This window comes from Papio anubis, chromosome 1, assembly GCF_008728515.1.
Source record: "Papio anubis isolate 15944 chromosome 1, Panubis1.0, whole genome shotgun sequence".
NCBI classification, from domain to species: domain Eukaryota; kingdom Metazoa; phylum Chordata; class Mammalia; order Primates; family Cercopithecidae; genus Papio; species Papio anubis.
The window spans coordinates 7,925,247-7,938,446 of record NC_044976.1 but is presented as its reverse complement, the minus strand read 5'-3'; the positions used below and the strand labels follow the sequence as shown (position 1 = coordinate 7,938,446).

The 13,200-nt window shown below is 49.4% G+C and overlaps 1 protein-coding gene across 3 annotated transcripts in view; it reads left to right on the top strand.

Moving 5' to 3' along the window:
- Positions 1-3,724: 3,724 nt before the first annotated feature.
- SLC2A5 (solute carrier family 2 member 5) overlaps positions 3,725-13,200 on the top strand; it is a 37,001-nt gene continuing 27,525 nt past the window's right edge. Inside the window, exons 1-2 of one of the 3 annotated variants that reach the window (XM_009187745.2) lie at positions 3,725-3,811; positions 5,839-5,929. In XM_009187745.2, the coding sequence (XP_009186009.1) occupies positions 5,894-5,929 (36 nt within the window). In that variant the 5' untranslated portion in view covers positions 3,725-3,811; positions 5,839-5,893. Of the gene's footprint in view, positions 3,812-5,586; positions 5,930-13,200 lie in introns of those variants that run through there. The other 2 variants (XM_009187851.3, XM_031664220.1) reach the window with 2 other exon arrangements.

Here is a 13,200-nt window from a genome sequence, read left to right as displayed (position 1 = left end):
TGTTAGAGAAAGTAGGAAAATATGTTGCAAGGAGGCAACGGGCGGTATCAGCAGAAGAGGAGCAGACTGCAAGGAAACAAAGGCTTGCTGGAGATTTTATAGGACGGTTCTTGGGATGACGGATAACACCACGGCTGCAGGAGCTAACCTGCCTTCTTCTGTCAGCCGGGATGTTTGATAAATTGAGGCGGTCCATGTTAAGCGGGAAGTTTGTGAGTTATGTGTGTTATTTGTTCAGGAGGGCTACACTTCCTGGGACATAAACACAGACAGACCTATAACTCATCTGCTTCCTCTTTGTTTATCTGTCCTGGACCATGAAGAAAGGCAGATTTATAGCTTATTTGCTTTCCCTTTTGCTTTCCCCTGGTGCTGCCAACCTGACTCCATTTCCCTAATTAGGACTCCACAGAAAGCCTGGAAAGCACTTCTTTTTTTTTTTTTTTTTTTTTTTTTTTGAGACAGGATCTCACTCTGTTGCTCAAGCTGAGTTCTGTGGCTCAGTCACAGCTCACTGTAGCCTGAAGTCCCTGGCTCAAGAAATTCTTCTGCCTCAGCCTCTCGAGTAGCTGGGACTACAGGTGCACATCACCACACCCAGATAATTTTTTATTATTTGTAGAGATAAGGTCTCCCTATGTTGCCCAGGCTGGTCTCGAACTCCTGGGCTCAAGCGATCCTCTTGCCTCAGTCTCCCAAAATTCTGGGATTACAAGAGAAAGCGCTTCTTGAAATCACAAAACCAGCCCAGAGCCCTGCAGAATTTGCACCGTTTTCTCTTTAAGGTCTTCATACGTTGTGTGAAAGGAAAATAAAAAACTCAGGACCCCAATTCACTCTGCCAAAAAGGGAAAAAAATTAAGCTGAAAGCTGAGTCATGCAAAGAGCTGTCTTTCCTTTTGTTCCTAAGCAGACAGCGACAAATAAAGGTTAAATATCCCCACAAGGAGCTACTCTGTGTTCACCTTACTTATGTAAAGTGCTGATTTACTGAGCAAGAGACAGACATATAAATGATGATTCCTCTACTTGTACGTTTTCTTTTGTAACATGTGGATTACCATACTCTCTTTCCCCTCCAGCCAGCTTTTCTTTAAATACTGAAGCCCTCAAACTCATCTTTGGAGAAAGGCACAGACCACAGACTGTTTCTGAGATTCTGCTTTTTTCTTCTGGGCATGTCCTTAACCTTGGCAAAATAAACTACTAAATTGATCGAGACCTGTCTGAGATACTTTTTGGTTTACCGTTGCTAAGCCTTGCTCTTTCGTTGACACAATGCTTGCCCCTCTCCGCCCCACCACCACCTCAAACTATTATATGAACATGCTGCTAAGAACACAAACACAGTTTCTGCATTCTACTGACAGTATTATTTTCTTTCATTTTTTTTTTATTTTTGGAGATGGAGTTTTGCGCTGTCACCCAGGTTGAAGTGCAGTGGCTCGATCTCAGCCCATTGCCACCTCCACCACCTGGGTTCAAGCGATTCTCCTGCCTCAGCCTCCTGAGTAGCTGGGGTTACAGGCTCCCGCCACCAAGCCTGGCTAAGTTTTGTATTTTTAATACACACCGGTTTTCACCATGTTAGCCAGTCTGGTGTTGAACTCCTGTAATCTGCCTGCCTTGGCCTCCCAAAGTGCTGGAATTACAGGTGTGAGCCACCGCACCCGGCCAGCATTCTCTTGTTTACCATCTGCAAATGAACTAACTAACTCACAGCGCAGAAGCACTTACCGAGTGAGGCAGAACAGACTCCGCCATTTGTACCACCAGGGGCTTTGGTAGAATATCTTCCTGTTTTGTGTCCTAACAGATTTTCAGGCATGCATTTAACAGTTTGACCAGGGGGAAACAGTTTCAGCTGCAAGTAACGGAAAACAAAATGGAGAAGTATTTTTCTTCCCTACTAAGTCAGGTTGGTGGTGGGGAGCTGGGATGGTGCTCTACAGGGGAAGGGGCCCCAGCTTCTCCTAGCTTGGTGCTCTGTCCTATGTGGTTTCAATCTCAAGGCCCAAGCTGGTGGCATCTCCATTCCAGGAAGCAGGATGGAGAAAGAGGCAAAGCTAAGAGAGCAAAGTTTCTGGAAGCTGCCTGCCATATGGCATCTTGCATACATTGCATTAAGCGGAACTTTATGTCTGTACTGACTGCAAGAGCAATGGGGAAATGTCTTTATTTTGGGCAGCCACAGATCTTGCTCCCAATTCTATTACTACAGAAGAGGCACTGACCAAATGGATTTATGGATGAGGAGAAGTCATTAGCAGCCTGTACAAAAGAGGCCCATGGCAAAACTTTAAAATTCTAGAACATTCCTAGCAGAGGTGAGGCCAGTAGTGACGGAAGTCCTGGTATCATTATCTGGTCACAGAAGGACCCAGAGATGTGCCTGCCTGTTTTGTGGTGTGGTGCTAACACAGTATTTTGCCCTGGTTAAATTTTTCTTATATAAAACATTTGCTTTTCATTCTAATTCAAAAAGGTAACTTTTCTGTTTTACATTTTTTTTTGGAGACGGTCTCACTCTGTCACCCAGGCTGGAGTGTAGTGGTGCGATCTCAGCTCATTGCAACTTCCGCCTCTCGGGTTCAAGAGATTCTCCTGCTTCAGCCTCCCAAACAGCTGGAATTATAGGTGCGCACCACCATGCCCAGATAATTTTTTTTTTTTTTTTGGTATTTTTAGTAGAAACGGGGTTTCACCATGTTGGCCAGGCTGGTCTCGAACTCCTGACCTCAAGTGATCCACCTGCCCCGGCTTCACAAAGTGCTGGGTTTACAGGCATGAGCTACTGCGCCTGGCCTAGTTCTGTTTTATTATTAACAGTAACAAAAACGCTCCTATTTCCTCTCCCCCATCCTATCACCAATATCCCTCAAGTGTATCTACTTCTGTCTTCTCCATCCCCATGCTGGTCCAAGTCACATTGTTCTTTCACCTGGGCTACGGCAAAGACCTTCCACTGCTCCTCCCCACTCCCCAATCCAGCGGTCTCTTGTCCCCTCCTCAGTTCACCTCTGGACAGACAGAGGGAACTTTAATTTTTAATTTAATTTTTATTTATTTCTAGAGACAGGGTCTTGCTCTGTCACCTGGGCTGGAGTGCAGTGGCAAGATCGAATTCCTGGGCTCAAGCGATCCTCTTGCCTCAGGTCTGCCAGGACCACCCTCCTCCCCAGAGTCCCACCCACCGCCCCCATCCCCCTCCTCCAGCTTTGAGCCACGAGGCTTCTCACAGTCTCCCACCCCGCCCTGCTCTCGGAACCTGCAGGCCTTGGTCTAATGGCGGCCTGAGGCAGGGGCCTGGAGGCAGATCCCCCCACCACAAAGGTTGGGAGTCCGTGGCCAGGAGGAGGACCCACGCGATGCTGAGAGGGACTCCGGCAGAAGCTGAAGGGGACCCCGGCTGAGGCTCAGGGGGACTCGGGCAAAGGCAGAGGGGGACTCGGGCAAAGGCAGAAGGGAACCCGGGCAAAGGCAGAGGGGAACCCGGGCAAAGGCAGAGGGGAACCCGGGCTGAGGCTGGGGGGGATCTGGGCTGAGGCAGAGGGGGACCGAGGCTGAGGCAGAGGCCGAGGGGGATCCGGGCTAAGGCAGAGGGGTCTTGGGCAGGGACAGGACCTACCTGGAGCCCGCAGGTCCACCGGGCGGAGGGACTGACTGAGCGGCCCGCAGCCTGGCGTCGTGACGGCCTCGCGCCGCGTCCTCTTCCCCGCGCTCGGCTCCCTCCAGGGCGGAAGCAGGGGTCGAGCGTTGGTGACGTCATCCATGGCTGTGCTTGCGACGCCCTGTCACTGGCAGGAACCAGGTACTGCGGCCTGCAGCGCCCGGGATGATCCCCTCTGGGCCCGAGGGCCTGGCCCACTGTCCCCGCATCCCGGCCAGCGACCCCCGTTTTTAGTTACCCCCTCTCCCAGAGGCAGGGAGAAGTGGAAGATCTGGGCCTAGATAGAAGCAGGTGTCATGCACTTGAGGTGACTGATGACTGCAAACTTTGGACGATTCTTTTTGAGGGGAGGGTGGAGGACAGAGATGGAGTCTTGCTCTGTGCCCAGGCTAGAGTACAGTGGCATGATCTCGGTGCACTGCAACCTCCGCCTCCTGGGTTCCAGCGATTCTCCTGCCTCAACCTCCCAAATAGCTGGGATTACAGGCGTCTGCCCCCACTCCCAGCTACTTTTTGTATTTTTAGTAAAGACGGGGTTTCACCATGTTGGTCAGGCTGGTCTCGAACTCCTGACCTAAGGTGATCCACCCGTCTCGGCCTCCCCGAGTGCTGGGATTACAGGCGTGAGCCACCACGCCCGGCCTGGATGCTTCGTTTTGTTGGATTGCTCACCTATACCCGTCTCCTCACTCCCCCATCGGTGATTTCCTCTTCCCATCCTATCCCTGCAATTAAAGTGCATTTTCTTTGGAAACTTTTTCTAAATCTTTGAAATAATTGGAAACCTCTGGTCTTGCTATGCCTTAGTCACAAGTCAGTGCGCTAGGACAGTGGTACACAGAAGAAAAATGCAGTGAAGCTGGTGAAACGGAATGCTGAGTTCTCCCTTGTGAATAGGGACCTCCCCCACCCCCCATCAACACACACACACACACAGACAGCCACACTGCTAGGCTTCTCACAGTCTCCCACCCTGAGCAACCCTGAGGGTTTGCTGCTAATGCAAGGAACAGTGCCCAACACAGGCTCCCAGTCTCTGCTTGTTTAAAGATGCATGAGATTTGGAGTGAATCACTAAAGTAACTGGATTTACGCCACAGCAAATAAAACAGGGAGTATGTCCTGTAAAGATGAAAACCTGCGGGGCTTGTGAGACTTTGGATTTTGGCCACTTACTCTGGCATGCCCTGTGACAGCTGAATGAGTGCCAAGCACAGGGGACTGACAGTGGCCTGGCCTTGAGATGGCCGGACCTGGACCAGCAACTGTGACTCACTTTCCCTGCCCTGCCTGGAAAGGGGTTTGAGGTATTTACCACCTTCCCAGTAGTGATGAATACACAGAAAGTAACATCTCTAGGTCATTCTGAGCTCCTTAAAATGGAAAATAAGAGGCCGGGCGCGATGGCTCATGCCTGTGATCCCAGCACTTTGGGAGGCCAAGGAAGGCAAATCACTTGAGGTCAGAAGTTCGAGACCAGCCTGGCCAACATGGCAAAACCCTGTGTCTACTAAAAATACAAAAATTAGCCGGGCGTGGTAGTGCACGCCTGTAATCCCAGCTACTCAGGAGGTAGAAGCAGGGGAATCGCTTGAACCCGGGAGGCGGAGGTTGCAGTGAGCCGAGATCACGCCACTGCACTCTAGCCTGGGACAAGAGCGAAACTCTGTCTCAAAAAAAAAAAAAAAAAACGGAAAATGAGAAACTTTCCCCAAACAGTGTTGCACGGTTACTTGGGCAAAACTGACTCTCCACCAGAGAGACTTGACTGTAGCTTTCCTGGCAGGGACAGCGTCTATGAGGTCTCTAGTGGCCCAATCTGTTGCCCTTGTATTACCTGGTGTCGTGTAGGGTGGATGACAGCTGTTGTTTGCCACGCGTTCCTGACAGAAATAACCCTTCCAGTCACTCACCATGAGCCTGACTGGTAGAGACTTTAGCAATGGGGAAATACCGCAGACTGTTCCATCAGGACAATGCTGGGCCTGCAGTCCCCAGGGGGCACCCACTTGCTTAGCCAAACCCCAGACGTTTCATTTAAAAGCAGAAGTGAAAGGAAGACCAGGTTCCTGAAAGGGTTATTCTGACTTAGTCTGGCTATAAAAATGCTATTGGCTGTTATTTGGCGTGGCCAAAGTGCACCCAGAATGTCTTCTCTCTCCATTCAGTGCACGCGTTACTTTGGCTAAAAGGTGAGCGGCACTCTGCCCTTCCAGAGCAAGCATGGAGCAACAGGATCAGAGCATGAAGGAAGAAGGGGTGAGTGTGTTGCTCAGGGAAAGGGGCCAAGAGCAGGCTTGGCTGCCAGGTCCCGTTCAGCCTTCCTGGAGAGTCGCTGGGGGGCTCCTGGTGTTGCAGAAGGAACTCTGTGTTGGGAGGGATCATGGTGGGGCGAGGGGGAGTCTTGTCCAGGAGGTGGTCTTTTATAGGGAGGAGAGAGGTTTAGAGACCAATGCTCTGTGGAAATCATTCTACTGGAACAGCCTTTAAAAGCAGGATCTGTAACTGAATGGAAGAGACCCAAAGGATTCATTTGTCCCAACCTGAACCAAACATGTTAGCTGCAAAATCCGTCTATGTTTGGTGAGATGTTTTGCTCTGCTTTTGTTTTGCTTTTGGCTTCAGGGCAGTTAGTTAACCTTTTCAGCAAGTAACAAAGCTGAGCTGCACAAAAGCAAGACAAACTCAGAGAAGGCGTTGCTAGATTTGAATTTAGTTCAGATCTGTCACGTAGGTTTCCTGCCTTTTAGATACTGAGGGTCCCTTGTTTTAGAGATGAAAGATTTTCATGGACTCCCACAACATAATTGCAGTTTACTTTCTAGATTCCCTTGATTGAGGAAAATGCATAATGTCAGAAAAGTAACATTGACTTATTAACACTTTAAAAGAATTTGCATTTGTTCATCACAATAGCATCTGCTTGTATTTGGAGTGGAGGAAAGCAGTGCACATTTTTGCAAAACAGCATTTGTTCAGGCATGGATGTGAGACCCTCACCATAGGCAGACTGGAAACATGCTCTGTAGCACATAGATTAAGACTGGGTCTTGGGAGGCCGAGGCGGGTGGATCACCTAAGGTCAGGAGTTCGAGACCAGCTTGGCCAATGTGGTGAAACCCCATCTCTACTAAAAATACAAAAATTAGCCAGGCATGGTGGCAGATGCCTGTAATCCCAGCTACTCAGGATGCTGAGGCAGGAGAATCACTTGAACCCGGGAAGCAGGGGCTGCAATGAGCTGAGATCACACCATTGTACTCCAGCCTGGGCAACAAGAGCGAAACTTCATCTCAAAAAAAAAAAAAAAAAAAAAGTGGGTCTGGGAAGTAGAAGCCCCAGGATTCATTCCTGCTCCATCCTATTCTAGCTGTGGGACTTGGGCAAGTTCTTTAACTCTTCTGTGTCTCAGTTTTCTCATATGTAAAATGGGAGTAATAACCATACCGCCTCATACGGTGCTGGAGCAATTAAATGAGACAATGCATGTAAAGTACCTGGCACAGACTGAGTTCCCCGTAAAATGTTACTACTTTTCTTTCTCTCTCTCTCTCTCTTTTTTTTTTTTTTTTTTTTTTTTGACACAGAGTCTCGCTCCGTCACTCAGGCTGGAGTACAGTGGTACAATCTCGGCTCACTGCAACCTCCACCTCCTGGGTTCAAGTAATCCTCCCACCTCAGCCTCCTGAGTAGTTGGGATTCCAGGCATGCACCACCACACCCAGCTAATTTTTGTATTTTTAGTAGAGACGGGGTTTCACCATGTTGGCCAGGCTGGTCTAGAACTCCTGGCCTCAAGTGATCCACCCACCTTGGCCTCCCAAAGTGCTGGGGTTACAGGTGTGAGCCACCATGCCTGGCCTTTGTAAAGGTTACTACTTTTCAATCATTCTTTAGAGCTGGTTTCTCCACCTCCGCATGATTGCCATTTGGCGCTGGCTAATGCTTTGTTGTAGGGGCTGTCTTGCGTGTTACAAGATGTTTAGCAGCTTCCCTGGCTCTACCTTCTAGATGCAGTAGCACCCTCCCCCAGGAGTGCCTCCCCCAGGAGTGCCTCCCCCAGGAGTGACAACCAATGTCCCCGAGAGGGCAGAATCAACTCCCAGCCCTCAACTGGGAGTCACTGCTTTGGAATCTACTCAGGCCCTTCACTTGGGTCATCTTGTTTGTCTCACGACTAAGAAAGTGTTAGACAAATCAAGTGTTAATCACCTCCATGTTATAGAAAAGAAGCAGAGGTGATGAGGACTTAGGTGTTTGGGGGTCAGGGAGGTCCTCTGCTGTCCAGAGAAAGGCACGACTGCCACGTTCCCCACGTCCCCCATGTGCCGCTGTAGAAAGGAAGGGAAACACCCCCACGTGGCAGGCCCTGAAACTGAGTAACACATTGCGAAAGGAAATGATTCAGATGGCCACATGCGAGAGGCGTGGGCTGACCCCAGCTGCCCGCTGCCTCAGCCCTCCAGGACAGGAAGCCTCTTCTGAGCCAGAGGGATGAAGGTGGAGATGGGCTCCCCCTCCTGAGAGCAGCCTGCCCCTTGGGGAGAAAGCCAGGGCGTGTTGGGCTTCCCGAAACACTCCAAAGGAAGCGATTCCAATAGTCTGTAAGAATCTGGGAAACCATTAAGTGCAGCCGAGAGGGGATGTAGGAGCCAAGGAGAAATGCGGGGGCAGGCGAAGGCTACAGAGGCTGCGCCGTCTGGGGAGAAGGGTGTCTGGCAGTGTGTGGAGCCACTCCCTACCCCTCAGTAGTGTGTGGCAGTGGCCTCACTGGCCTTTTCTTTTTCTTTCTTTTCTCTTTTTTTAAAAATTTATTTATTTTTTTAAATTTTGAGACAGGGTCTTACTCTGTTGGTCAGGCCAGAGTGCAATGGTGGGATCATAGCTCACTGCAGCCTTGAAGTCCTGGGCTCCAGCAATCCTCCCACCTCAGCCTCCAGAGTAGCTGGGACTGCAGGCATGCAGCACCACGCTTGGCTAATTTTTAAATACTTTGAAGAGACGGTGTCTCCTTATACCCAGGCTGGTTTAGGGCTCCTGGGCTCAAGGGTGCCTTCTGCCCCGGCCTCCCAAAGTGCTTGGATTGTAGGCCTGAGCCACTGCACTCAGCCCTGCTTTTCTCCTATGTAGAGGGCAAACACTGACATCTGTCAGATGTGCACCAAGGACTTTCTGCCAGGAAAAAAAGACTCTTGGTCTGAAAGAAAAAAAAATAAATGGGTTGGGGAAAAAAAAAAAAAGATACAACAAGGTACTTTACAACTACATAAGAATTGAGGGCCAGGTGCAATGGCTCTTGCCTGTAATCCCATCAGTTTGGGAGGTTGAGGCAAGCAGATTGCTTGAGCCCACAAGTTTGGGACCAGCCTGGGCAACATGGCAAAACTCGGTCTCTACAAAATATACAAAAATTAGCTGGGCATGGTGACTGCGCCTATAGTCCCAGCTGCTCTGGAGGCTGAGGTGGGAGGATGCCTGAGCCTGGGAGGCAGAGGTTGCAGTGAGCAGAGAGAGAGCCACTGCACTCCAGTGATTCCAGCCAGAGTGAGACTCCGTCTAAAAAAAACAAAGGATTGTTGAATAAAGTTCCCCACTTCAATACAAAGACGCCAAAATCCTTTGGAAAATAAAGACACATTTTTGTGGAGTGGCTCCACCAGCAACTAGTTGAGTATCCTAGAGCAACTAACACCCCTCCGTGCTCTCTGGGTCCTCATTGATAATCATTTGTAATTAATAGATTAATTAATTAACCCATTTGTAACACCTGCCACAGGCCAGGCGTGGTCCTAAGTGTTCTATATCTGTGAACTCATTTATTCCTGTGGCAGTATCATTATCCTCAAAGAAACTTATTTTTTGAGGCAGGATCTGGCTCTATCACCCAGGCAGGAGTGCAGTGGCACAATCACGGCTCATTGCAGCCTCCTGGGCTCAAGCAATATTCCTGCCTTGTTTTTAAATTATTTTTGTAGAGATGAGCTCTCACTATGTTGCCCAGGCTGGTCTCAAACTCCTGGGCTCAAGCCATCCTCCTGCCTCGTCCTCCCAAATTGCGGGGATTACAGGCGTGGACCACCAGGCCAGGCCCATTATCCCCATTCTAAAGGTGAAGGAACTGAGAAGTTCAGGGAGTTGCCCAAGGCCACACAGCCCGGCAGAGCCAGGCTTCGATCCCACACTCCTGGGCTCCAGAAGCTGTGCTCCAAACCACTACAGCGGCTAACATCTCTCCCTGTCCCTCCCGCTACTTGTTTGTGAAACTGAGTTAACAGTGCGATAAAGTGACAGAGCTTGAAGTACCGATCCTAACTACTCCAGGGGTGTTTGCATTCTGACTGGAGATTCCTAACAAGGAAAAGTTTGGAACTGAAAGAATGTCTCTCTGACAACAGAAACTTCAAGATGGATTTCTAAGGGAGATGGTTTGGGCTTCCTTCCCAGTGACTTTGAATCGCACCCTATCAGAAGGTCAGCCTTGAGGATCGTCGACCTAAAAAAAGAAACTGAAGCAAAATTGATGTAGAGAGTGTATTGGGGCCAAGGTTGAGGACTGGAGCCCTGGAAAACACTGGGAAGTACTTTGGAGAGCATAGGAGAGGTTCAAGTTTTTAAAGAAAAAAGGACAAATCAGGAGAGGACTGATTACTGGTTGTTTGTTAGGAATTCTCACTGGTTTAGAGAAATGACATTGATGTAGTGATAGGCTATGCATTGGTTTTTGTTTTGAAACAGAATCTTACTCTTGTCACCCAGGCTGGAGTGCAATGGCGCGATCTCGGCTCACTGCAACCTCCACCTCCCAGATTCAGGCAATTCTCCTGCCTCAGCCTCCCAAGTGGCTGGGATTACAGACGTCTGCCACCATGCCCGGCTAACTTTTTGTATTTTTATTAGAGACGGGGTTTTACCATGTTGTCCAGGCTGGTCTCAAACTCCTGACCTCATGATCTGCCCACCTCGGCCTCCCGCCGAAGTGCCGTGATTATAGGCGTGAGCCACCACGCCCGGCCTACGTTGTTGACTGTAGGGTATGTGCTATGGTATCTGGTGTATGGCATTATTAGGCTAATTTACAGCTACTTGGTGGCAACACTCAGTGTAGAGTCCACATAGCAGGCAGATGACTTAGCTCACATGGGAATGAGATGTGACTGCTGCCGTATTTCAGAACTTTGCTGGACCGATCATTTAAAGGGGTGCACATCCCCCCAAAAGTTTCTTTTCTTTCTTGGGGTGGTGGTTATTACTAAAGTCTTAAAATGTTCTCTGTATTATGCAAGGCAGGAAACTGGTTTACTGACAGCATGAGGAATGTGGTTTCTGGTTTCTCCCTGCAGCACAGCTCAGAGTCATGGCAACCTCCTTAGCCTCTAAGGAGAGCCCCTCCCGGTCATGGCTGGGGATCACTGGGGTCTCTCATTTTAACAGGCTGGCCAGAGACCCACACATCCTCTTCAGCCCCTCCCTTTTCCTTATGCCCTAATCCAGCCCAGTACCAAATTCTTTTTGTTCCCCCTCCAGGAAAGCAAAAAAAGAAAGAAAGAGGGCTTAAGCCTTCTTTCTACTATGTGCATCTTTATTGAGACTATAACTCAATACCATACAATTTCACCCCTCTAAAGTACACAGGCCTCGGCTGGCACTGTGGCTCACACTTATAAAACCAGCACTTTAGGAGGCTGAGGTGAGAGGATTGCTTGAGACCGGGAGTTCAAGACTAGCTTGGGCAACATAGTGAGACCCTGTCTCTATAAAAAATGTAAATCATAGCCTGGTGTGGTGGCTCACACCTATAATCCCAGCACTCTAGGTGGTCAAGGCAGGTGGATCACTTGAGGTCAGGAGTTTGAGACCAGCCTGGCCAACATGGTGAAACCCTGTCTCTACTAAAAATACAAAAATTAGCCAGGCGCAGTGGCATGCACCTGTAATCCCAGCTACCCGGGAGGCTGAGGCAGGAGAATGGCTTGAACTGAGGAGGTGGAGGCTACAGTGAGCTGAGATTGTGCCAGTGCACTCCAGCCTGGGTGACAGAGCAAGACTCCATCTCCAAAAACAAAAACAAAAACAAAAACAATTTAAATAAATAAAGTATACAGGCTGGGCGTGGCAGCTCACACCTGTAATACCAGCACTTCGGGAGGCTGAGGCAGGAGGATAGAGACCAGTCTGGGCAACTAAGCGAGACTCTGTCTCTTCACACACACACAAAGTACATGTTAATATGTAAAAGTATACAATTTATCACCAGAGTGAAATAAGCCAGGCACGGGAAGACACGCGCCACATCATCTTACATGTGGAATCTGAAAAAATTGAACTCTCTAAGTGGAACTCACAGGCTGAGAAGTGGTATCACATGCTGATTTTTATTTGCGTTTTCCTCATGGGATACCAAGTCTTTTTAATTCGCATCCTCAATAGTCGTCAAAGCTGGCACTTTTAACCCCTACCGTGGCCCGTTCCATTACCCAAGTGCCCATCTGCTGTCTGCTGGCTTCTGTAGTAACCCGATCCTTGGTCTCCCTTCTGCTCTGCACGTAGCAGCTGGAGTAATTTTTTATTTTTTGAGACAGAGTCTTGCTCTGTTTCCCAGACTGGAGTGCAGTGGCGTGATCTCGGCTCACTGCAACCTCCACCTCCTGGGTTCAAGCAATTCTCCTGCCTTAGCCTCCCTAGTAGCTGGGACTACAGGCATGTGCCACCACGCTTCACTTATTTTTGTATTTTTAGTAGAGATGGGGTTTCACCATGTTGCCCAGGCTGGTGTCAAACTCCTAACCTCAAGTGATCCTCCCGCCTTGGTCTCCCAAAGTGCTGGGATTACAGGCATGAGCCACTGCGCCTTTTAAAATAATTTTTTAAAAGTCCAAATCCTTCCATCCCACTCCCGGCTACAGAGCACATGGAGGGAACAGCCAGTCTGTTCTATGGCCCTCACCCCGCCTGCCCTCCTTTCCCCACGCTCCCCCCGGCTTGCCCTCCTTTCCCCACGCTCCAGCCACACTGGCCAAATTCCAGATGCTCAAAGGTTCCGAGCTCCGCCTGCCGCAGGCCTTCCAACAGGCTGTTCCCTTTCTCTGAACCACTCTCTTCTTCCCCCTCCTCTCCTCAGCTGAGATGTTGCTCCCCAGACCTCTCTTTTTAACCACTCCTGTGTTTTTCTTCTTAGTACTTACTACAGTTACAGTTTATTACATTCTCATGTAGTTTCTTAATGTGTGTCTTTACCACTGGACAATAGTCTGTTGGGGGCAGCCGTCTTGCTCACTGGAGGGTACTGTGCTTCCTGGAGTCCAGTTACCTGGCCATATGTGTTTGTGTAATGAAGACGGTTGGACCAGCAGGGTTAGTGAGAACCCACCCAGAATAACTTTGCTACTTCCAGGAGAGTGAGCCATGATTCCTGCGGCGCCCACAGAATGTGCCTGTGGCTTGAATTCAGGGAGGAAGTGAAAGAATGGAGGGTGAATTGAATGCTCTATCCTCAGAGACTCTATAGCCTGGTCATTTAGTCGCTCTGATCT